At 41.5% G+C, this 24,072-nt stretch overlaps 2 protein-coding genes across 3 annotated transcripts in view; one reads left to right on the top strand and one right to left on the bottom strand.

The window, feature by feature from the left end:
• Positions 1-3,544: 3,544 nt before the first annotated feature.
• On the bottom strand, positions 3,545-5,318 carry Fancf (FA complementation group F). The gene has a single exon (XM_085682702.2). The coding sequence runs from the start codon at positions 5,316-5,318 to the stop codon at positions 4,218-4,220; it is 1,101 nt and encodes a 366-aa protein (XP_085538828.2). The 3' UTR covers positions 3,545-4,217.
• A 74-nt stretch (positions 5,319-5,392) lies between these two features.
• Positions 5,393-24,072, top strand: part of Gas2 (growth arrest specific 2) — a 136,856-nt gene continuing 118,176 nt past the window's right edge. The window contains exons 1-2 of one of the 2 annotated variants that reach the window (XM_048442510.3): positions 5,393-5,532; positions 7,260-7,381. The gene's annotated coding sequence lies outside the window, so the exon portion shown is untranslated. The remainder of the gene's footprint in view (positions 5,533-7,259; positions 7,382-24,072) is intronic. The other variant, XM_085682705.2, reaches the window with a different exon arrangement.

The raw sequence follows: 24,072 nt of genomic DNA on the forward strand, positions 1-24,072 counted from the left end.
CTGTGTAGAAGCCAACTTCAAATTGAAGCTAGGATCTAGAGGTTACCGCAGATGGCTTTCTGAGCTTGAGAGCGTCTTTGTATCATACGTAAACATAAAATGTAAACTCAGTTTTCATGCTAGAACCCCATGATCACAGTCAGGTCCAAAGGAAACCCCAATTCCCTAAACGCCAAAGTTCTATCTGACCAGAAACGAGTCCAACCTGGACCACAGAAACATTTTCAGTGGGTAGAGTAAAGCCAGCATTCCTGAGGAATGCACAAAATCAGTTCCCATCTTTGAAGTCATTCTGGCTGTTTGGACTGCCTTTGGGAGTTTGGGGAATGGGAGTTTCCTTTGGACCTAACCGTAACGGCCTGTGGACTTGCTGCAGGGTGTGACCGGAATACTCACTGTGAAAAGACAGTGTCCCAACCACAATGGGACTTTACACACGTCACGCTCCTTTTAATTCAAAACCTAACTGCAGTGTGAAGAGCAAGGAAGCTCTCAGAGACAGAGGGAGCCAGCCATCACTGTAATGATTTAAGCTCCTTCCCTTAGGGCCACGACATTCCTAAGTCAAAAGGGCACCCTTAGCCCACTAGGGCAATAAGCATCTGATAAATGAGGTGCTGCCATGCTCCTGACAGAGTAATTGATCATTTCCAATTAAATCTTGAGAAAAATCAATGGTTGCTTCTTAGACTGTTTACATCAGTTAACTTGTATCAATAATGAATATCTTATAAGTGCTAAATTTTTAGGAGAGGGGTCATTCTGTTTATAACCAGTTCTACTTTTGAACTTTGGCATACAACATCAGAGTCAAAATATGATAGAGGGGAAGAGTAAACTTGAAAATTCATCCACAGTAACAAAATTCTTTTTGAGGGGAGGTCATAGATCTTATACTACGGTCCAGGCTAGCCTGGATTTCATAAGTAGCTCAGACTGGCCTGGGACTTACCCCTGACTAGCCTGAATGCACTATGTAGCCCAGGCTATCCTCAGAAATAGTCAGGGCATGGATGAACACAGATTCAACTCTGTGTTGAATAAAGTAACTCTGGGAAGTATTTAAGGCTGCTGGGTTGAAATCTGAGAAAGTCACAATGTATTGGGCCTTGATTATTCAGATTTATTCTACTTAAATCACTTCTAAAATGGGTTTTACCTTTTAGATAGATGACTCTGGTGAAGATACTGTCACAATGTTTTGCTCTATTTCCATTCGCGCAAGCATAGCGATCAGTTACATATGAGTGTCAGTTACCACCCAGACATTCAGGATGCTCCAGGAGAAATGAGTCAGAAGTGGGCTTGTTTCCACTGAGCATGTTGTCATACGTGAGATACGTGGAGAGTATATACACTCACGAGCAAGGGTCAAGGCAGGCAGCCCAAAGCAATTGCTTTTCTTTCTGGTCTCCAAATACCTGGGCGGTCAGAAGGATACTGGGTATATTTGTGGGTCTTCTCCCCGAGTTAATCTTCCCAGGGGATACCTTTCAGACGTCTCCAGAAGCCTGTCTCTTAGTTGATTACAGATCCACACAAGTAGACAACCAAGATGTACAGCCCAAGGAATTCAACTCAAAACACAAACAAAAACAACAAAGTCAAAACAAAAGCACACAAAGAAACAAGGAGTCCCATCAATGCAGTGGGGATTGATCTCAGCTTAAGAAACTTCAGACTCTGAAGTGAAATGTAGATTATAAAAAACAAGTGGCTGACGGCTCAGTGCTTAAGAGCATTTGCTGCTCTTGCAGAGGACCCACACTGGACAGTTCCCAGCTACCTGTAATTCCAGCTCTAGGTGACAGGATTCTCCATCTGACCTCTAAGGGCATCTTTACTCACATGCAAACATCCACATACAGACACACATACATATTTATTTAAAGATAAAGCAGATCTGAAACAAACAAACAACAACAACAACAACAAAACCAATGCTAGAAACTAATCCTGGAATTAAAAACAAACAAACACGTGAGATATGTTACAAATATATGAGTACATGCCAGGCAGGCCTTGAATTACCAAAGCCTTGCCACTACTACTTGGCATTGGCATTGTTGATATAACATAGATAGATACACACATCCCTAAACAATCATTTGAATAAAAAGGGAGGCATATTTAGTGGCTAGGCAGGTGACCCCTCTCCAGTCTCGGTCCCAGGTAATTCACTGCAGCACACTGACATCAGCCCACTAAGAGGGAAAATATGATGTAGATCCTACTTCTCCTTATTCACAAGGTGCCCCAAGCCAGTGTAACTGCAGTGGAATTTGGAAAAAAATTTCCCCAAGGCTGGGTAGTCATTTGCAGGTTTAAATCTGGGGCAGAATATCAGAACCGGGAAATGGGTCACATGAGACCGGCAGTTTCCACAGCAGCAAAATGACAAGGAGACAGCCAGGAAATAGCTTTAGGATATGGGAACTTAAACCTAGTATAGGCCCAACCAGTCAGAGGACAGATTAAGAACAATAGGAACATGGAGGAAATGGTGGGGATGCAGATGTTGAACCAAGGATCGCTTTAAAATAGAAAGAAGTCCACTGACAAAGGAACTGTAGCCTGAGGATGGCTTCCCTTCTTTACCAACAAGGAGAGAGCGCTGAACGTTAACTGAAAAGCACGTGGACAGCAAAACCATCTTTCAACGGGAGTCAGGCATGCATTTGTAAATACACACTAAAATGTTCATCACCCTGAGGTGTTTCCCAAAAGAACCCTAAAATCAAAAGAAATAAACAAAAGCCAATACGTAAATGGAGACACAACCTTGGAACCCACAAAGTCATCTGAAACGGAAGTGATAAAACTGTGAGAGAATCAAGATGTCCTTTACTATATGAAACTTAAGTTTCCTCCTGTAACAAACAAAAAAACAGAAAACAAGCTATGAGTGAGATGCAACAATATTAAAATAGCAAAACCATGGAAACACAGAATTCAGCTATATGCATTGGTTCACACTTAGCCTTTAGGAGGCTGAGGCAGGAGAATACTGCAGGACTCTGAGGATAGCATGAGCAGACAGTGAGTTCCACGCTAACTTCAGCAACAGAGACCCTAAAACATCAAAAGAGATACTGACTAGCTTCATAAAAAATAATAAAAGCTGCCAAGGGTCCAGAAGAAAAAGGAAAGTATCCCTTGCTGAGAGTGACCAGAAAAAAATGAGTAGGAAAATGTCCCAAGGTGCTGAAAATATAACGAGTTTGGCTGAGCTGTTGCTCCTGTGTAAATGCGCAAGGAAATCCTGTCAGAATCCAGAAGATGTAAGTTGGGTTCTTAGACACAAACACTCCCAATAGTCTCCATCCAGCAACCAGGAAGAAAAAAGTCAACTCAACCTGATTAATAGCACAAGTGTCCTTGATTCTCTAACTTACTAGTTTGATTTCTTTACCATCCAATCGAAATCCCAGGATACATTTACATTTACAGTGCTCTAAACACTAGGTGTGTTCTCAAGAAATGCTTCGGTATGCTGTTATTTTGACTTTTGAGAGTAGTGATTTGTACAAACGAGGGACAGAACTTTTCTGAACACACAGCTTTAATGCACATTAAGGTTGGTAGACAGGTTAAGGAAGGCACATCTAGATTTTGACTATAACCCAGTCAGCTTTGAAAATAACACTTTTTTTCTACCACGTGTTTCTGGTTAAACAAAACTTTTCACCAATAAAGAGTCAGCAAACAAGGAAAATAAGTCAATCGGATAAAAAGGTGGGCTTGGAAAATTTAAGGTTGCTTTTTCCTTTAAAAGGTGTATCTATTTTTAGTATTCTTACAAGTTAGCCTTACACAAAGCAAGCTGAAAATTCCATGGCTTTAAGAATTCTTCCAAGGGCAGGGGTGTAGCTCAGTGGTGAAGCACTTGCCTAACATGGCCAACCAAGATCTTGGCTCCACCACCGTAAGGGAAATAACACTATTTCTGGAATCTAGAAAACTCAAAGAATATTTGTGCTTGTGTTACGAACCACTTAAAATTGGCACCTAAATAATTAGGTTTGGGGACCATGTAGCACATGGCATTGGTGAGAACGCTGACATTTTGTAAACTGTATATACAGTCAAGTAGTAGCAGGACACTAGAGTGTGGAGGCTTGGCTGAGATGTTTGCTGTTTCCTCCATCCCTCCCTGAGATGGGTCTGTCCAGATGCTCGGCCTGGGACTTAAGAACCTCACATGTTCCCACACTCAGTTAAGCACCACCAGGCAGGGCCAGCAGTAGGTCTGTCCAGATGCTCATCCCGGGAACCTCGAAGTCTCCATCCAGCGCCTTGTTGGTGCGCAGAGTCTCCAGTACCTCTTCCTGCAGGGGTGGTGGGGCCTGACACAAGCTCTGCAGCCGGAGGCACAACTCCTTCCAGGGCACGTCCTCAGGCTGCGTGGGGACCCAGGAGCCCTTCTGCAGGTCATAGTGCAGCTGCGTGGCCCAGGCTGTGAGCAGGCCCAGGTAGGCCCGAGACAGCGTGGGGTGGCGGTCGGCCAAGGAGGCCAGGCGTACGGCAGGCAGCTGGCGGCAGAAAGCGGTCAAGACCTCGGGGCTGTCCAGAAGCCACCGCAGCAGTTCCTGTGTCTCTTTCGCACCCGCAGAGTCTGCAGCGTGAGCGGGCTGCGGGTCTACATCGCGCAGCAGCGCCTCGCCCGCCACGTTCAGCACGTGCTCCCGAGGCCCCCGCGCCCACAACGTCTCGAGGAGCTCGCGCCCTGCCGCCGGGGCACCTCCGCCCAGTTCGTGCAGGCGCGCGCACAGCAGCTCTGCGTGCGTGCGCATCAGCGCGCCCCGGGGCGCGTCCCCGCCGAGTCGGAGCAGCAGGTGCAGCGCGCTCCCGCGGCGCGCCAGGAGGGTCAGGCGCGACTGCGGCGCGTCGTCCTCGCTGTCCGCGCCGGGCCCGGGGAAGAGCAGGCTCGGCAGCGCGTGGGCGGCGGCGGGCGCGAGCGCGCGGTTCCGCAGCAGGCGCAGGACAAGGCGCGCGTCCCCGAACTCCAGCGCCGCGAAGCTGCGCAGCCCGGGCGGCCCTCCCCACGACTGGATCCGCCTCTCTAGCGCCTCCCGCGCGCGGTTGCGGCCCGCGAAGCGTCGGTACACGTGGAGCAGATAGCGCGCCCACTGCAGCGCCCTACGCACGGTTGTTGCATCCCAGGAGCGCACCAGCGGCCCACACGAGACGGCCAGCACCTCGGAGAAGCGCTCCATATGATGCACGAGCGGCTCCATGGCTGCAGCTTCCGCCCTGGCCTTCCGAGGAGCTACCGATTGGACGTCCACACGAGGGCCCGCCTTTGCGTGCTCTGCCATTCGGCGAGGCTGATGTCAATCTCGCTTCAGGGTTTCCGGGTCCCTTGGCGCTGGAAACAAACTTCCAATTGCAAGCTTCCACTGTGGTACAAGGAGAGACTCTACCCGTGTGATGGACCATTTTGAGCTGTTTCCCGAAAGGGGGCTGACGTTCATTGCAGTGCGGATGTGTTCTGCGTGTGAGCCCAAAGCTCTGAAACAGTCCGTTTGCCAGGTACTTGTGGAACCAGGACCTCACAGGCTGGGCAAGCATGCTACCACAGAGATGCATCCCCGGGCTTTCTTCTTTGATTCTTGTCCCCCACCCCCCGCCCCGCCCTTTACCCCGGATAATCCTCCCACTAAATTGATTAGGCAGCCTTTCAACTGGCAATACATTTGCCTCAACTACTCTTCTAAACGACATTACTGCCCCGAGGCTCCTAGCCAAGCGTGTGATCTAACATTTATGCTCAAGTCTGCTAATTCTGGCCTTTAATATCAAATCATATATTTAAGCTAGATTTGTTTATCCATTAGCCTAGACTGTATTGTTTGGCCTTGAGATTTTATTTTAATCTGACTGATAGGTCTTAAAATCCTGGCTTGACTGGTAGAAATTACAACCAATGGAGCAGCCCACCTTTTAGCAGGTGTGCAGAGGTTACTGGTTCATTCACTTATTGAATACTTAAGTCATGTGGTGCGATAGTGTGTGGACTACAGGACTAGAACAATAAATTAAGTCTAGTTAAATGCAACCCTGCCCCACAGGATACACTAATGTTCCATTTAAGAGAAATAATTCACTAATAACCTCATATGTGGTAGACAAAAATAAGTCGGTAGATCTTAGTGTTAGGGGAAGCCTCATTAAATCCTCTTTTAACTGAAGGCCCAAAGGATACTCTGTAAGAACTCCAAGACCATGGGAACTGATAATGTGCCCCAAACTACTAGAATGAAATCTAGATCTAATCTGGGGTGAGAAAGAAGTCCAAACATCGCCGATTCCACGGTTGGGACGGTGCAGAGACACCTCACCAGCTCCAGCTCACCTCCTCAGACCCGATTCTGTCTTACATCTTGGCATCACAATGACTGTCTATTTCACAGAAGTCATTTTTATTGAGTAGATACACATGCCTTTGACGATTTCCCACCATTTGGGGTTTGGAACCAGTGTTCCATTTAATTCAGAAAAGTTCCACTAGAGGTTGAAAGATGATAAATACCTTAATTTCAAGAAACCTGTGCAGTAGAGGCAGACATTAGGAGGGCCCCAAACACACTGAAGTATAATGCAAATCAAATTTTGTGTATTTTTAAAGCTACAAGTGTGATGTTTTTCAAGACCTGTTGGAAATGGATAGAGTTCTGGAAGGTTTTTAGACTGAGATTTGTTTTATCCCACAAAAAGGTTTACACTATTAAGAGATAATGCAAAATCAGGTTGAGAAATAATAGAAGTTAAAATGTGAATATAAGATATGTATATTGTGTGCTGGAAATGCCAGGAACAATCTTCCACCTGCTGGCCACGGTCTGCAAATTCCCGATATGTAGTAAATTAGAACAGAAAATGGAAGTACAGTTCTAGGAATTTTTTTTTTATTAAAATAGCATTTCATTCAAACCACAGGAGTTGAGCAACATAAACAACCAAGGAAAACACATTTTCACAAAGAACGTATGTCAGAGGGCTGTGGAGAGAATGGAAGTCATATCTGTAACATTCTGTTGTGGATTTTTGTTCCTTAATTTCAATATGTATTCTGTGGTATTTTCAGTTAGAGGTGGCCCTCATGGCTCTGATATTCGAACACTTGGTCCCTAGTTGGTAGCAGTGAGGAGGTGTAAGAGGTGAGGCCTTGCTGGAGGGAGTATGCAATTAGGGTGGATTTCAAGAGCATAAAGCCTCACCTACTTCCGGTTTCATCTTTTTCTGTTTCCTGTTTGCAGGGGAGCTTCCTGCTTCTGCTGCCATGCTGCCATACTTGCCTCCTGTTGCCTTGCCTACTTGCTGTGATGGACTCTTGTCCGGCTCTGGAACCCTGGAACCGGAAGCTTAACTGAGCCCTTCTGTAAGTTGCCTTGCTCGTGATGTCTCATCACAGCAGCAGATAGTCGCTAACGCTCATTTTCCATTACCGCTGCTCTGCTTTGGGATATAGATGCTAGCTCAGCTCCACAGGCAAGACCAAAAAATCTTAACTGATCACATTAATCCCATCTTAATTTACTGATTAGTCTCGAAGTCTATCCTTAAGCCTCTCCCTATATAACATTCTCTACTAAAGTAAGTTCAGGAGTGGCCAGAGGAAATAACTGTACTCATTAGGCTTACATGATTCAGAAAAATATTTTTATTCTATAGTCAGCAATGAGTCCAAGCTGAACACCAGGCATGCTTGTGAGACAGTTTCTTTCTCATGAAGAAAAATTGAAGGAGCACAGTCCTTCATCTGTTTACAAGTGTGGGGGTTTTGTATATTTCCAATTGCAATTGACAATTTCGAGTTTAGTTTATTTAAATGTACTTAGCTAATAGAAATCTTGTCTTACAGTGTGTGGTTCATACTTAGGCTTAACGAGACCTTCCATAAACTTTAGCTGGCTTGGATTTTGTTAGTATGTACTTCTGTAGTGTACAGGCCTTGGCATGGTGTGCTTCCCATTCCTCTTCCCATATTCAGAACAGTAACCATCTGCATTGCCATGAGCAGTAGTAGAGGAGATTTCATCAGGGAAAGATGTAACTGACTCCTGTAGTGTTTGCTCTTGGTCCTAGGAGGTTGCTCAAACAATACTGTTCAACTGAATCTTTTCATCTGATACTTTGAGTTGATATTATTCCTTATTCGGTATAATTTTGGAGGGGTGTTTTAAAATATGCGACAAACAAGAAATGAACAAACTACACAGCTGAGAAAACAACAAAAGCAATCTGTCTGGTGTCTACTCTACCTAATGCTGCCCACTCATCCTGCCTTATCCATAGCTTTGTTTTGCACAATTCTAGCTACCCAAAGTCAACTGCAGACTGAGAATATTACATGGAAAATTCTACAAGTAGGCAGTTTATTTTCAATTAGAGCCATTTTTAAGAGTGTGATAAAGTCTTCATATCATCCTGCTTCATCCTGCTCAGGACAGGAACCCTCCTCCTGACCTTTGTGCTTACCCGCCATCACTGTCAGTCTCTGAGTGTTGCCTTGGTTGCAATGTGAAATGTCCCCTCACATGCTTGTGTGTTTGAATGCTTTGTCACTGGCAGAGGGTGTTTACCATAAGGTTAGGTGACCTTTACCTGGCCCAACCTTACTGGAGGAAGTCACTGGGTGGGCCTTGAGGTTTTATAGCCTGCTCTGTAGTTCCTGACTGTGACAGTGTAAGCAGCTACCTCAGGCTTCTGCTGCCATGCCTTCCCCATCATGGCAGTTAGAAGGCCACCAACACCGAAATACATGCTAAGAAACATTTGCTTTGATTGACGTGTGACAGTAACAATTAAGTTCCCAGTTCTTTAAAGAGACCAAGAAGAACTGTGATGTAAATTGTGATGTGTTCCTATTTGTCTATCAGTACATCAGTACAAATTCTAAACGTCATTAGAGAGACATGCTGCTAGTGCTATCATTCTGGCTAATGATGACTTTTTTTTTTATCGTTCAAAGCGAAAGAAAATCATAAATAAAGGCAAGTTTAAAATATGCTGGTCAGTACCTCAGAGAGGTGATACCGCAAGAAGGGAAACTTTACTGTAGGCCTAAGATGCTACCTGAGCCCTTGGATTGGTGGAAGCCAGCACTCTGCTAAGTTAATTGATTTCAAAAAGCATGCATAAAACTGTAGTAGAACTGTGAACAGAATCTCTCGAAAAGAAGCTGTGTTTACGGAGATCAACAGACAAGAATGTCAGCACTGTGGAGAGATCAGAATGCTATAGGTTGGTTCAGAGGCCAATTACTTTACATTGGTCTAGATCTAGCCCTCTGGAACAGCTATTCCTTGTCTAACTCTGTGAACCCCTTTTAAAAGTCCTCTTCCAGAAATGTGACTGATCCTCTCAAACATAAAAATCAATATTATTAAAAATTGCACTTCCAGGGAGGGCTCAGGGACTTAGCCCTAATGAGTAAGATCACTCTCGTGTCAGCAAGAGGGCATTAGTTTGACAGCACCTGTATAAAAAACCAGGCATGGCTAAGCATGCCTCCTCCAAAGTAAACATCAGGGTATAGGGAACATCTGACGTCAGCAGCGTATTGACCAACCAGCCCAGCTAACACTGTGATCTTTGAATTTTGTAGCAAGTAGTTTGAGGAAGACGTCTAACTACTTCCTCTGACCTCCACATGTGTACACTTGGGTTCATGCATCTGCATACTTACATTCATGCACCAAACAAGTGTGCAGAGACACACATAATCTGCATATATGAAACAAGCTTGCTTTTCTCTTAAAATACAATTTTAAGCATTGGAAATTTTTACATAAAATTAATATATAAAACATTTATTCAACTTTCTTATCTGTGTTTGATGTGGAATAAGCCAAGTTGTTTTTCCTGTGCATTATGTCATTTGGTAGCTAGTGGATGGAACTGGAGACCATCATGTTAAGCTAAATAAGCCAAACTCAGAAAGATGTATATTGCCTGTTTTCTCTGCAATGCAGAATCCAGATGAAAGGAATACATAAATATATATGAAGGTGGAAGGGCAGTCATTTAGGAGAACAATGTTAGGGTTTAGTGAGAATTGTTTTCCATTGTCTCATTTCTTTGAACACTTGGTCCCAGTAGGTGGTGCTCTTTGGAGAGGTTATAGAACCCTTAGGAGGTGGAGCCTTGTTGGAGTCAGAATTACATTAGAGTTGGGAGAGCTCTGAGGGTTTGTAACCTTCCTGTTCTGCCTTGCTTTCTGTGTGCTATTGAAAATGTGGCCAGCCAGCTTCCTGGTCCTGCTGCTGATCTGCCATGCCTTCCCTGCTGTGATGGATTCTATCCCTCTGAAACCATAAGCCAGGATAAACTCTTCCTTAGGTTGCATTGGTCATGGTATCTTATTGCAGTAACTGCAAAGTAAGTACTTCAGGAAGTAAGGAGGCGGGAGGGGATATGATAGGTGTGGGTGGTGAATATAAAGGAAGTAAGAATGGTCAGCTCCACACATCTGTCTTGTCAGTACCTCAGGACTGTAGTGCTAATGGTTCATCTGAGTCCTGCTTTGGTTTCTCTCGCTGTGATACAACCTGTTGCTTACCAAGGTAACTTGAAGAGGAAAGAGTTTAGTCCATCATCAAGGGAAACAGGCAGGAAGTTGGAGGCAGGGACTGAGGCAGAACCTTAGAAGAACATGGCTTACTGGATTGTTCGCCATGACTACTTACCTAACTTCTCTAAACAGCACAGGACCGCCTGCCCAGGGTGGCACTGCCCTTAGTGGGCTGGGCCCCCCTGCATCAATTAGCAATCAAGAAAATGTTGCACAGACACACCACAGGCTAGAGCAGTTTGGGTGGGTCTTCAGATAGGCTCACCTCTTCTCAGGTTGTTTGAGATTTATGTGACGTTGACAGGCAGAGAGAACTACAGGAGAATGTAAGTAGGACACAAACATTTCTGCTTAAAAATGATTTTATCTTTTGACACCCAACTTACCAATGCATTCTGCAGGCATTTGTTAGTGTGGAAACTTCTCTCTATCCAAGACATGTTCTGGAGTTGTGTTCAAATAGGAAGGAAAATGACTGAAATGCTGAAGATTAGCTTCTCTGCAAATGCTCCTCCCTCCAGGAGGCTTTAAGGGCCCACTGCTCTGTGCAGTCCAAGGTCCCTTGTGGGCTTTTCCATTGACTTCATGTTATCTCCATTTTTATTTCCCAGCACTTTTTTCCTAAACAACTTAGCATAATAAAATTTAAATAAAAGAATAACAAATCATAAAGGTTCAGTGTTAAGATTTATGAACTTTTTAGAATTAAAAGCAGAAAAATAATTCGAATTCAACCAAACTACATTTTGAAGGAATGACATAATTTTCTCGAAACATTCATTAAATTATATAGAAAAGGACAACTTAAATAGCACTTTCTTCCTCTCTTTAAGTAACTGCAGCCCATACCTGAGCATTTTACTTGATACTTCTTGTTTTGGTAATATTCAAAAACTAAATACTTGAGATAATCCCACTGAAAAAAGTGCTTCTTGAGTTTTATCATTTTTATTTATTTCCTACTGCTTAGATAACTGCTTATTAAAAACAATCCCATTAAGAGTGACAGCAATGAAATTCACAGTTTTCTTATTGACATAAATACCTTCAAAGTGATTATCAATACACATTGTACACACCCATCCTCTGTGTACATTGTATGTATTTTGTGTGGTGGTCGATGCAGTGATCCTCCCTAGAGTGGATATGAGTTAAGCCACTAAATTAATTTTATTTTTTAATACTTTATTATTTAGTTTTTCTTTTATAGTTAATGACTTTCCCCCCAATGTTCAAATAAGAAAACAAAAGAAACAATTGGAGGAATTGTTTTTATTTTGAATTAGAAGTTGGATTTGATATAGGTCTGTGACACTGTCTGCACGACTTCGTTTTGCCCAATGGTTACGGCTTGTTGCTGTGTGAGCACCTGCCAGGAAGGAGTTTTTGTTTCTGGTTCAATAGCTTTTAAATGTCTGTTGTTCTCATTTTCAAGTCTCCAAAACTTTTATATGGATTCTTTAAGCACATTTTTTTCATTATTTCTCAGCCTTCTTTTTTCTGGACGGCTGAAATTTCCAGACATATAGTCTAAAACATCCTAAGAGATTTAACATATATACGTATGTGTGTGTATGTGTGTGTGTGTATGTATATATACACACACATATATATATATATATAAAATAAAACTAAGCAAATGGAAATTGAAAAGTGCTGTATACACGCACACACACACTCTCACTTTTAATCTCCACGATGATAGATGAGTCTAATTTTCCTAATTAGTCTCTCACAAAATAGCAAATATACTGAGAAACTGCCAAGAAAGCTGCTGTGTTTAATTGCTTCCAGACCTAATCTGGGTTCTGAGATTGGCCTGGTCTGCTAGTATCATTAATGTCAAAGAATGTTCTCACCAGAGATTCCTAGTATTTCAAAATAAACTGCCTGAAACTAGCCCACAAGTGATTAAAATAAGATTTGCAATATTACAGATGCATTTTATTGGAGGGCGACATTTTTATAGCATTGCTTCTTAGTTAATTGTCAATATTTTAGCCTAAGGTATGCTCCTCAAGAATTAAAATAGTTACTTTATTATAAAAAGGAAAAGCAGGCCAGGCAATGGCAGCACATGCCTTTAACCTCAGCACTTGGGAGGCAGAGACAGGCGGATCTCTGTGAGTTCAAGGCCAGCCTGGTCTACAGAGCTAGTTCCAGAACAGCCAGTGCTACATAGAGAAAGCCCTGTCTCAATAAACATTCAAGCAAACAAACAGGGCAAGTCTAAGGGTCCTGTCACATTTAAAGGAGATGGTTCATGTGAAAGATGTGAGAGGAGAAAAAAGTGTTAGAGGCATAATGATTTTATAGCTTTCTTTTCTTTCATTTTATTCTTTTAAAGAGCATAATGAATGCGGCCATTTTGTAAGTCCCCATGTCATTATTTAATAGGTCTGCACATGTTCCTGCTCCTTTTTATTGCAGAATATGGGGCATCTTCATCTCCTGCTTAGTTGGTATAATTTTGGTATTTACATTTTTTAAAATAAATTTTTCTAATTGTATGTGTGTGAATGTTTTGCCTGCATGTATGTTTGTTCACCATGTTTATACCTTGTACACACAGAGGCCAGAAGAGGGTGCTTAATCCCCTAGAACTAGAATTGCGGAGAGCTGTGAGCTGCCATGTGGGTACTGGGAACTGAACTGGGTCCTCTGCAAGAGCAGCCAGCGCTCTTTAACTGCTGAGACGTCTCTCCAGTCCCAGGATTTATGTTTTGTTGTTGCTGTCCTGAGAACAGAAGGTCCTTATGAGCGAGCAGCGTGCATATCAGGATGCTGACTGTACCGCCATCCATCCGCAGAGGTGTCCTCCTCCATGCTTCGTTCTGACTAAGAGAACAAGACACACTACTGAGGAAAATGCAGGGCAGACAACAGAAATAATAATGCTACTAAAGGTAATTTTACTATAATAGCAGATAGTTAGAACTATCGGAGATTTTTTTTATGTAGGTGGATCTTCTATCTATCTGTTGCTTTCATTGGTTAATTAATAAAAAAACTGCTTGGCCTGATAGGTCAGAACATAGGTAGGTGGGGAAGACAGAACTGAATTCTAGAAGGCAGAAAGCAGAGGCTGAGAGCTGCCCGCCATGAAGCTGCCAGGTCAGACATGCTGAATCTTTCCTGGTAAGCCACGACCTTGTGATGCTACACAGATTATTAGAAATGGGTTGAATCAATATGTGAGAGTTAGCCAATAAGAGGCTGGAAGTAATGAGCCAGGCAGTGTTTAAAAGAATACAGTTTCCGTGTAATTATTTCGGGTAAAGCTAGCCGGGCGGGCCATGGGAAGCGGCCTGCTGTTCCTTTTACAATTTTTAATTTTAGTAATTGTGAAGACTACAATCGATATAATTGTAAGCAAAAGTCACATTTTGTGATGAAATGATTTATTAGCAAAATGTTAATTTAAAAGAAAAATTTAATTTCTTCAAATCAGAAGGCATCGTTCATTTTATTATATGCATTTAACGATAAAAATTATTTATTCATTTAATAGTGTTCCTGACATTTGCTTAGTTCGTCTCAGACAGTATCAGTAATTTTGCATAGAGACATCATTAAAATGAACTCTTAAGTTTGGCCGTTCTCTGGCATGCTGATTTTAATTAATTTGTTTGCATGTTTAGTAAGAAAGAAAATCAGTTTAATTTTAATAAAATAGCTTAATGTCTCCATAGTGAATTTTGAATCAGCTCTCCTTATTTATTGAATACTCTTGTGCCGAGTGCTATCTTGTGCTGTGTGCTGCAACCCTGGGCGCACTGTCTAGCTCTGCCATTGCAGTAGTCCAAGTATTTTCAACTTTACTTGTATATTCTTGAATTTTGTGATCTCACCATATCCTTGGGCAAGGAACAGCAATAGTGAATATTAATCTTACACTAAGGTAATAGAAAAATTGAAGGGTAAAAGATAATACAATAGAAACTTCCGGAAGAAAATGAGTTTAGTAAAGCAGGGTGTTTGGGAAGTGGGAAGATGTAAGGCAGTGGACTGTGGCGTGTGTCGTCTACGGAGTAGCTTGGCTGGGGAGTATGAGCACATTGCCTACTTGCTTTCTCATTCTCAATCTCTCTTCTCTTTCCCTTCCTCCCTCTCTTCTTCCTTTACTCCCAACCCAATCCCTGGCCTTGCCATTTCTGCTTTTCCCTCATAATACACATATGTTAGCATCTACATACAGTCAGGACAAGAAATGATGAGGCTTGTAATATAGAAACACTTCTATAAGTCTATGTGAACGTTTATTTTGACACAGCTCCTAAATGTCCTGTCTGTCCCCACATCAAAGCGATTAAATAAAGCCATAGTATTCAAATCATGTTCTTGTGTATCTAGAAGGGCCCACAATACATCACATTGTACAGGGCAGAGTGTGGGACTAGTCAATGCCTGTAGCTGTAAGAAAAAGTACAAGAGAAAGTTTTTGTCCCCAGTGTGCTTCTGGACTTGGGCATCGCTTAGGTTATGTTTGTTTTCTGTTATCTCCGTGAAATATTCTTATTTGTTAACAAGTGAAAATATCCTCCTAGGTGGTATTGCGCTGTCCATATAAAAGGATGGATGAATATTAGGTTTGTTAGTGAGCAAACTGAAGTGTGAAGATGCTGACATGTCTTCTGCTTACTGGCCTGGAAGCCCTTGGCCTTTTCATCATCTCCCTATGCTGTGGCCACTGAAATCATTGCTGAGTAGACCTGAATAGCCTTCCTCACATGGTTCAGCTACATCAGACACCAGCATCACCTTTCAGGTTCTCCTCAAAGTCTTCAATTCTGAGGAAGGTATTTGTTGAATTGAAGAAACTTGTTAGGAAAGACAAAAATGTCAGAGTACTGTGGGAAGAAGGTGAAGGAATGGAGAAGAATGTTCACGTAAGGAACCCAAAGAGCAGCACAGTATTAAAAATAGAAAATGGCAAGAGTTTTTCACACATCGCAACTGCAAAGCCCCAAACCGCCACCATGCTGTGCTCTGTTTATAAGCTGTGGTGTGGATGACTAGGGACTGCTGCTGCTGGGGCGATGGCAGGTCGCTTGTGTCTCAGTGTGTCCCAGGGACCTCCTGCCTGAACTCTTCCTCAGCAGGGTCTGTCATGGGCGGGGGCATACTTGCTATCCTGTGGATACACATTTTCCTGAAACTATCTCTTGATTCCAAAGAGATCGACGTTTTGATGGACCTGGAAGCCTAGTTGATAATATGCCTAGAGATCATCTACTGTATACTCAGCCTGTTCTTCTACTGTGTGCTCAGCCTGCCTAAGTTTATTGCCATTCAGTGAGCAATGTAACCAGTCTAACTATGCATTGGATTTCCCATGCAATCAGCAATTACAACCTAAGACAAATGCATAGCTTTAATCTTTTTTTTTTTTGAGGGGGAGTATGGAGAGTTTATTTAGTGGGTATTGGGAGGGTATAAGGGTATGGGGATATGGGATGAACGAGAGAGAGAAATTGAGGAACAGAGAGAGAGAGAGAGAGAGAGAGAGAGAGAGAGAGAGAGAGAAGAAGGAAAGGGGGAGAGAAACAGAAAGATGCCTCTTCAGAACAGCAGGCAGAGAGCATAGCTTTAGCCTTAAGTTATGGACTCTTTCATTCTCCTGACCCCAAATAATGTGTGAGAGAGTGTGTATGTGTGTATACGCGTGTGTGTGCATGCATGCACATGCATGCATGCGTGTGTATGTGCGCGCACTCTGTGGCAATCATTTCCTGAAAACAGGCAAAAGGTGAAAGGCAACCCTGAGCAAAACAAATGTCGCATAATTGTTGGAAGGAACATGTGCTATACATTGATAACATCTGTGTAGTTTTGCCTGCTCTTCTGGGTCAGTTGGTGTCCTCAAAGTAGCTTCTTCCCCTTTAAAACTCTGCTAAAGATCTCTGCAAAGAATCCTTCATTTCTTTCTTACACCATGTTTTCTGTACTGTTCAGGAAATACAGAACAAAGCCTGTTAGGGGCAGGCATCTTCTCAGGTACAACTAACTATCAGGCAACGGGAACAGATCAGACACATACAATAGGCTTATTTGAGACAGGCCAGTAACTACAGACTGCAGAATGATGGAGGTTGCAGGGAAAGAAGTGGAGAGTTTAAATTTGTGCTCACTCTTTGTTGAGCTACTCCAAGAGGAAACTGCTTTCTTTTTATTCCTTTATGTGTTATTGGCACAATACAGGATTTTCTATTTTACGTTAATCTTTTCTTATAGAATATTTTGTGATAACTGCTAAATGCTGGAACTATGATCACAGTATTTTATATAATTGTGCTTGTTTCTATTCTGTTGCTGATATGAAATACCCTGACCAAAAGCAACTTTTGGAGCAGATTTTATTTGTCTTATGATTGTGAGGGAGAGTCCATCATGTCAGGGAAGCATCGTAGCAGGTAACCAGAGCTGGAAGTTAATGGCTGTGTTTTTATATAAGATTAGTAGAAGGGCTGGAGAAATGGCATAGGGTTTCAGAGCCCTTGCTGCTCTTGAAGAGGACCTTGGTTTGATTTCCAGCACTCACATCAGGTGGCTCACAACCACATATAACTGTAGTTGTAGTGGGGATGGGATGGTCTTTTTGGCCTCCTTAGGTACCTGCACCCAGGTGATGCACATACAGAGAAGCAGGAACACACACATGCACATAAAAAGATATGTTGACAATTTAAGCATGCATGTGTTCACAGGCTGTTTGGATTGAAACACTGCTCTGATGCTACAAATCTGATGACCTCCACACTTTATATAACAGTTAATAGACATTGCTACCCTTTCCTGCTCTTAGGTTTTCTTCTTGTTTTGGCTTGTGCTTGTTTATCATCTTTTTGACATCTTGTTTTCAAAACATGAAATGTAGATTGCCTAGAGACATGGGGATTAGAGGTGTCTAGACCAACATTAGTGTTGCCTTTAACCTGTTCCTGTGATGGTTTGTTTGTAATTCCAGTCTCTGGGCTATTGGTGTGTCCAGATTGGTGGTTAGACATCACTCTGTTGTATCAATGAGAATGTTTTCAAATGATAATTCAAGTGGATGTACTGGTAGAGGAGATTGCCATCTTTGATCTAGGGTGCTTCATTCTACTGCTTCAGGGTTGTAAGAAAAAAAATATTGTCCCCAAGTAAGAGAGAATGTCCTAGACATGATGGCCTTTGAATGACAACATCAGTGTCTGCCTGACTTTCAGCTCAGACTGAAACACTGGCTCTCTAGCTCAGTAGCAGGCCCTGCAGATCTTAAAATGCATGCAACTTGCCAGTTTTTTATAAATAAATCGTGTGTATTCATACTCACTGAAACACAAGCACTATGCACAGACACACCCACTACAAACAGATATCTGTAATGACTCGGATATGTGTACATGCACAGAAACACATATATACTGACATATGCAAGGACATATACATGTAAACAGATAGACAGAGATACGTACACACATTACTAGTTCTGTTTTTCTGGGGAACTGTGATAAGCATATTTTATGTCATTGTGGAGATATGACCCATTTGATGAGTTATGGAAGTTCAGGTCATGAAGGGATTGTATCTCGTGGAAGGTGGCTTTAGAGAGGCAGGCGGCAGTGGCCAGCATAATGACCTTCAGTCATGGCTGGCCCACCCCAACACAGATGAATCATGTTGAAAATTAGTATTATTCATGTTTTGTAACCTCGGGTAGAAATATTTATCTCCACCAGTCACGTCCAATTCTGAACAACTACAAGCCATGAGTACCATTACAGCCCGGTTTATAGATAGATTTTTAGACAGTATTCTAGCACATTTACAGTGCACTTCTACTGTACCCCTAGCAAACAGTGTTACCCAACAATCTGATTTTCTTCATTTCTAGATCAGACACAGGGATCTTCCAGAAATCCAGACACCTCGTTCAGAGGAAGCAAGTCACCATCCTCGTACCTGTCACGTGTGAAATCCACATGTGTAGCCATAACATTCCCCAAAGTTTTATGTTGCGATTCAGTCGAAGTTTAACTGAGGTTACGACATTCTTTAATTATTAAAGGGTAAACACTTTGAAAACTCAAACAGACAAAAACGAGTCCTCTTTTTACTATTCTTTGGGATTAGCTCTGAAAATCTATTCCATCTCTGTTCTTTTCTAGGTTCAGGATGTTCTTAACGTAAGGTATATTTTCAAATTAAACTTTTTTGAGAATTAATCATTTAATTTTTGGTTATCTTAAAACACAAACAGATGAAGTGAAAAGAAAAAAACCTTCCTCAGGGTTATCACTTAGTATTCTAGCATTTCAGCCTCTTCGGGTTTGGAGGTGATTAAAAGCTGCTCCTCAGACCCCCATATCTCTCTTCCATGAGGAAAGGCAAAGAAAAGAAGTTCCTTTGGACAGTTTGGCCCTTTCTCTAATATTTCCTATTTGGAAGTTTTCTCTGAATGTCTCTTGCTGTGTGCTTTTCATTACTGTCCCTGATACTTGATTGTATTTACTTGAATTCCGGAGGCAGGTGCACTGCCATTGTGTCTGTGGTGTCATGAGTACTGGACTGGCTTCTGTGGGACCCTGAGCACTCAGCGACAGGTGCAGTTCAGACGGACTCACAAGAAACTGACCTTTTCTCAAATGCGCTTACTTTTTCCCTTAGCGAATTTTATTATCCTAGTTAAACGTGTGAATATAAATTTATCGTAGTATTATCTCAGACAATAAAAGAGTTCTTGTCCTCCTCGCCTCTTAAAAACAAAGTAAAAAAGAGTTGACCATGTCTCTAAATATTTAGAGCTATAATTATTTTGAAATAAAGTTGTTCCAGCCCCACCATCATAAATAACAATGTGCTGATACAGTTACATCATATTCATTATCATGCTGATAAAGCTCAAAGTTGTTGTGTGTGTATCTGTTTTCTAAAATTATCTTGATAACTGTATTTTAATATGAATGATTTCATTAGTGATTATTTGTATATTTATTTTTGTGCATTTTAAAACAGTATTTTGAAAACCTTTTCCAGATAAAGGACTAGATAACTCAACCCTTTCACAAGACCTTAAACTTTATACTTTAAATTTTCTTTATTTTTAGAAAAGCATTATGAAATTGATTATTATTCAAAATTTATTCAATCTCTCTAAGGATATTAGCATGCCTTCTAAAAACTCTGTTCAAGTATAAATAAAAGTATCTTTATTTACTCAGTTCATGATCACAGACTGAACAATAAACTCGATGTCTTCTAAAAAAAAAGAAAAAAAGAGAACCAAGCTGGAATGAAGGAAGAGAGAGAAGGAAAGGAAGGGAGGAAGGAAGGAGAGAAAAGGGAGGGAAGTAGATAGGCACCGTTTCTTCTTTATTAGAAAAAACAAACAAATAAATAAAGACAATTCACTTCTAATCACTTCATATTTGTGTTGTGTGAAAACAAGCAAACAAACATGTTTTAACCAATTATACTCAGCCACGAGTTGAATCCTCCTATGCATTTGTCTAAAGGCAGTGTCAACCCAAGCTGGTCTCACGCTGCTAATTCTCATGCTTCTCCTTCCCAATATTAGAGCTAGATACATGCTGTGCGCTATGCCCAGCTTAACTTGTTAGTCAATGTGTGATGCCACATAAACTCTTTGAGGTCATTTTTCCCCGTGACATTGTGAGCCCTGGTTGGCAGGAATCTCAACTATGCCCTTATATGTCCAACATGGTACAGTGGAGCTGGGAGAATGAGGACAGGAACAAACCATGTCCAAGAGCAAATACAGCAGGAGGGGCCAGAGAAAGAAGGCTACTGGTTTTGGTCTTTGCTTTGAAGGATGGCAGTATCTTTGCTGCAGGGGTTTGCTGATATTTAGTGCAAAAATGGGGGGAATCAGACATCAAACAGTACACTAAATATTTTATGTCTTATTTTATGTGACCCTTAAGACCTGTCTATCAAAGTGGTATATTTAATCTCACTCTGTAGACCTTAAGAAAGTGTTTTGTAGATAATTTTAGCAAAGAAGCTAGAAGTCATACCTCAATTTGTGTCTTTCCAAATCTGGTTTTCTATTCGTTGATGTCAAGGGCCATGGCCATCATTACCAGTGCAAAGTATGGCCTCTACTTCTTGACCTTGGCAGTGATAGTGGCTGGCAAGATTTCTTTGCAGTGGTTCTAGAGGCCAATGGTCACTGCGGTTTCTTCAAAAGTCCACTGACGCTCCCCACTTTCCTGTACAGTTCTCTCATTTTCAGTTTAGAGTGTTACTCTTTGCAGTATTCTGTCTTAGTCTACTCTTTGGTACAACAAATACCAAATGAATTCATTTTAAAAGTCTTTATTCTACATGTGTTGTGTTAACCAGCAATGCGGAAGGGCTCCACATTTCCGATAATGGAAATGTCAAGAAGTTTTATTATGATTTGACAAATCCATCCTTTTTGTAATTTATAAGACCCGTTACCCTAAAGGGAACTGGTTCAATGTCTTCATGAGTGAGAGTTTCAGGAAACATGAGAGAGAAAATGTCATGTGTACTGTTATTTCTTTTATCAGTAAAGATGCAAAGTTAGTAACTTCCACTAAGAGACTTAGATGTCTGCCCATGCCTCTTGCCCTGCGCCACAGTACCCACCTTGATTCAGAAACCTCAAATCATGCCTCTTCTACTGTGTAACAACACATCTTGATTCAGAAACCCAGAGGTTCTGTGGTTCACTTACTCATCCACCCAACAATTCTGCAAGCTCATATCTGATACCATGGTAAAGATATGTGAAAGCGCACACATTTATACCCACTTTATCTTGTAGTTTTGGTTGTGAGCTTTGGCCTTTAATGGTTGAGCTGTCTCTGGATTCCTCATCCCTGCTTTCTCAAATGTACAATTTAGTAGGTGAGATAGATGGAGAAGTACACTGTGATGCTGTTTGGAAAAGAAAATCTTACATTCTCAGAAGACACGCGGAGCAACCTCTGCTCCAGAGTTCAGAGAAATCAGACAGGTCGGATCTAGATGTTTCTAGGTGAACAAACATCTTGAACAGGAAAGCAAGTGGGAAATATTTTTCTTGCTAGCTAGCGTCAGTGAAGTCCAGGAGCTGTGAAGGGGTGAGGTGTTTAGGATTTTGCGATAGTATCACGTCGAGTGCACTACGATTAACGTGGACACAATATGCTTTAAATTTTATAATCAAGTTATCTGTTCATTGATACCTTTACTCAGTTAAGTTCAATTTCCTTACAGTCATATATCTTGAACTGTGACTTTTGAAATAAATTTAAACATTCAACAAGAGCATTGCTTTTCAGTGGGATGACTCAAAGGAGAAAAATACCAGGCCACAATAACTGAAAGGTAACCACCAGTGGCTTTGTGTGTCTAGGTGTATGCTTTTCAGTCTGTTCCATAAAGCATTTCTTCTAATTTTGAGTCATATTTGGAAATATTGAAAGCCATTGTGGTGGAAATATTTCTACGCTGTTCATTGAAGTCATATTGCATGAGTTATGATTAAACCTTTGGTGCAAATCAAGTTTGTCTTTAGATGAAGTGACAGGTGACACAGGCTGACCTCATTTATAAGTCTGGCACAGCAGCCGGCATCTGTTTTAGTGAATGCTGCTCGTATTTTACAGATGAAATGGTTTTCATCATGAAGCAAAACCATCATGTGTAACGTTATTTTAAAATGAGCTTTCTACTCTGAGTTTCACCTTACAAAATTAGAGAAAATCCATAAAATATGACTGAAGAATTTTACGATTCCTATGTTATTGCTATCTGTGACATTCATTTACCTAGTGATTATCCATGCTGTGTCAGCTGCGTGCCTCATGGTGGTCATTGTGCTGGCATCCAGTGGCACAAAAGAGGCACAGCTACGGTCATAAAATGTTTAGTATAAAATTTTTATTAAAGTTGAGATGCTCAGAATTAGAGTTACAGTTTTTTTTTCAAAATAGATTTACAAACAAACTCTAAAAATGTATAGCAAAGGAAAATGTTTACTTACTTAAATCCACACCTCTGGCCACAGAGCACAGAATACATGAACTACTCAGGACAAGCAGCTTGTTCTGAAGGAGATTTTAGTCTCTTCCCACAGGTTTCAGATGTTTAGTAGAATTGTACAAGTAAGAAAAATGTGCTTACACTGCCTGTATATGTCAGAGTCTCATGTTGTCCAGAATGTAAATCAGATGTATTGTAAACAGAGCAGACTTTGAGTTTTCACATGGAATTTCTCTTATTCATTCTTTCTAGTTTTTTAATTCTTTTTCTTTCTTTTTCTTTTTTCTTGAATGTGGTGAAATATAGCAGGAGTTATTGTTTGGGTTTTCAGAAGCCAGCTCCTCCTATTCCTGACATGATTTGTAATTATTGTTTGTAAAATCCAATTCCTTTGTCTCACATTATCTGCATGAGGAATATAGTTGAGAGACTAGCAAGGGTTGCCAGGCAGGGAGATAAGCATATTTCATCTTTCTGACGTGCTTTACTACAATGCTGTTAGGTGGTTTACTTCAGAAGTGTCTCCACTTATCTCATGGCGTCATGGTCCTTGATAGCCATCACATGATTTCATACTGTGAGGGTTCTGCCCACCTGCTCTCACGCCAGCCATTGCTGTTTTAACTGTTGCATCAGAGTCATTTAGACACGTGCATATTTCTCTTTCTTTTTTTTAGGTTGATTTCTTCCCCGACCTGTGTATTTGTGTGTGTGTGTGTGTGTGTGTGTGTGTGTGTGTGTGTGTGTGGTATTTTCCTGCACACCTGGATACAGGTACCAGTGCAGGCAATACCAGATACCCACCAGCTAGAGTTACAGGCAATAATGAATGACTCATTGTGGGTGCCAGGAATCAAACTCTGGTCCTCTGTAATGTCAGCAAGCCTTCTTAACCACTGAGCCACCCCTCCACCCCTCAAGGATTATGAACCTTTCTTGATGACCTTTTGGAATATTTTTCACTTGCTTTAACTCAGGGTCCACGTCTATCGTTAGGTTTACCGCGTTGCTTCTAATCTCCTCCATCCCCACCCCAGAATAGCTCCATAAGTATTATTTTTATTAGCAAGAGTCAGAGAGAAAAGAGGAAGATAGCATACAGGTAAGGGGGAAAACAAGGTATTTTATTATTATTTGAACGCCCTCTCCCTCCTTCTTTTAAGAAACAAATTGTTCATGTTAGGGATGATAGTAAAAGTTCGGAAAACCAGGAAATGCCTGTTAACCCAGACACTTTCCTTAGGCAAGACGTTAACTGTGATGACTAAAGACAAACACTGAAGCTGTGAATTCTGCAGACCTTGCTTAGCTGTTCTCAATGGGGTAAACTCTCAAGGTCATAATTAGCTAGTTTTCATCTCCCTAAGTGAGACACTTGCTTCCTTCCCCTCCCTGTCAGATGGGTTAAGGTACCATCATTGGACTCTGATTTCATATAGTAGAGAAAGTTATCTGTGGAAAATTTCCTAGGGCAAGATTCAAATACATAAAGAAAAATA

This window comes from Myodes glareolus, chromosome 24 (assembly GCF_982192425.1).
Source record: "Myodes glareolus chromosome 24, mMyoGla1.1, whole genome shotgun sequence".
Classification (NCBI taxonomy): Eukaryota; Metazoa; Chordata; class Mammalia; order Rodentia; family Cricetidae; genus Myodes; species Myodes glareolus.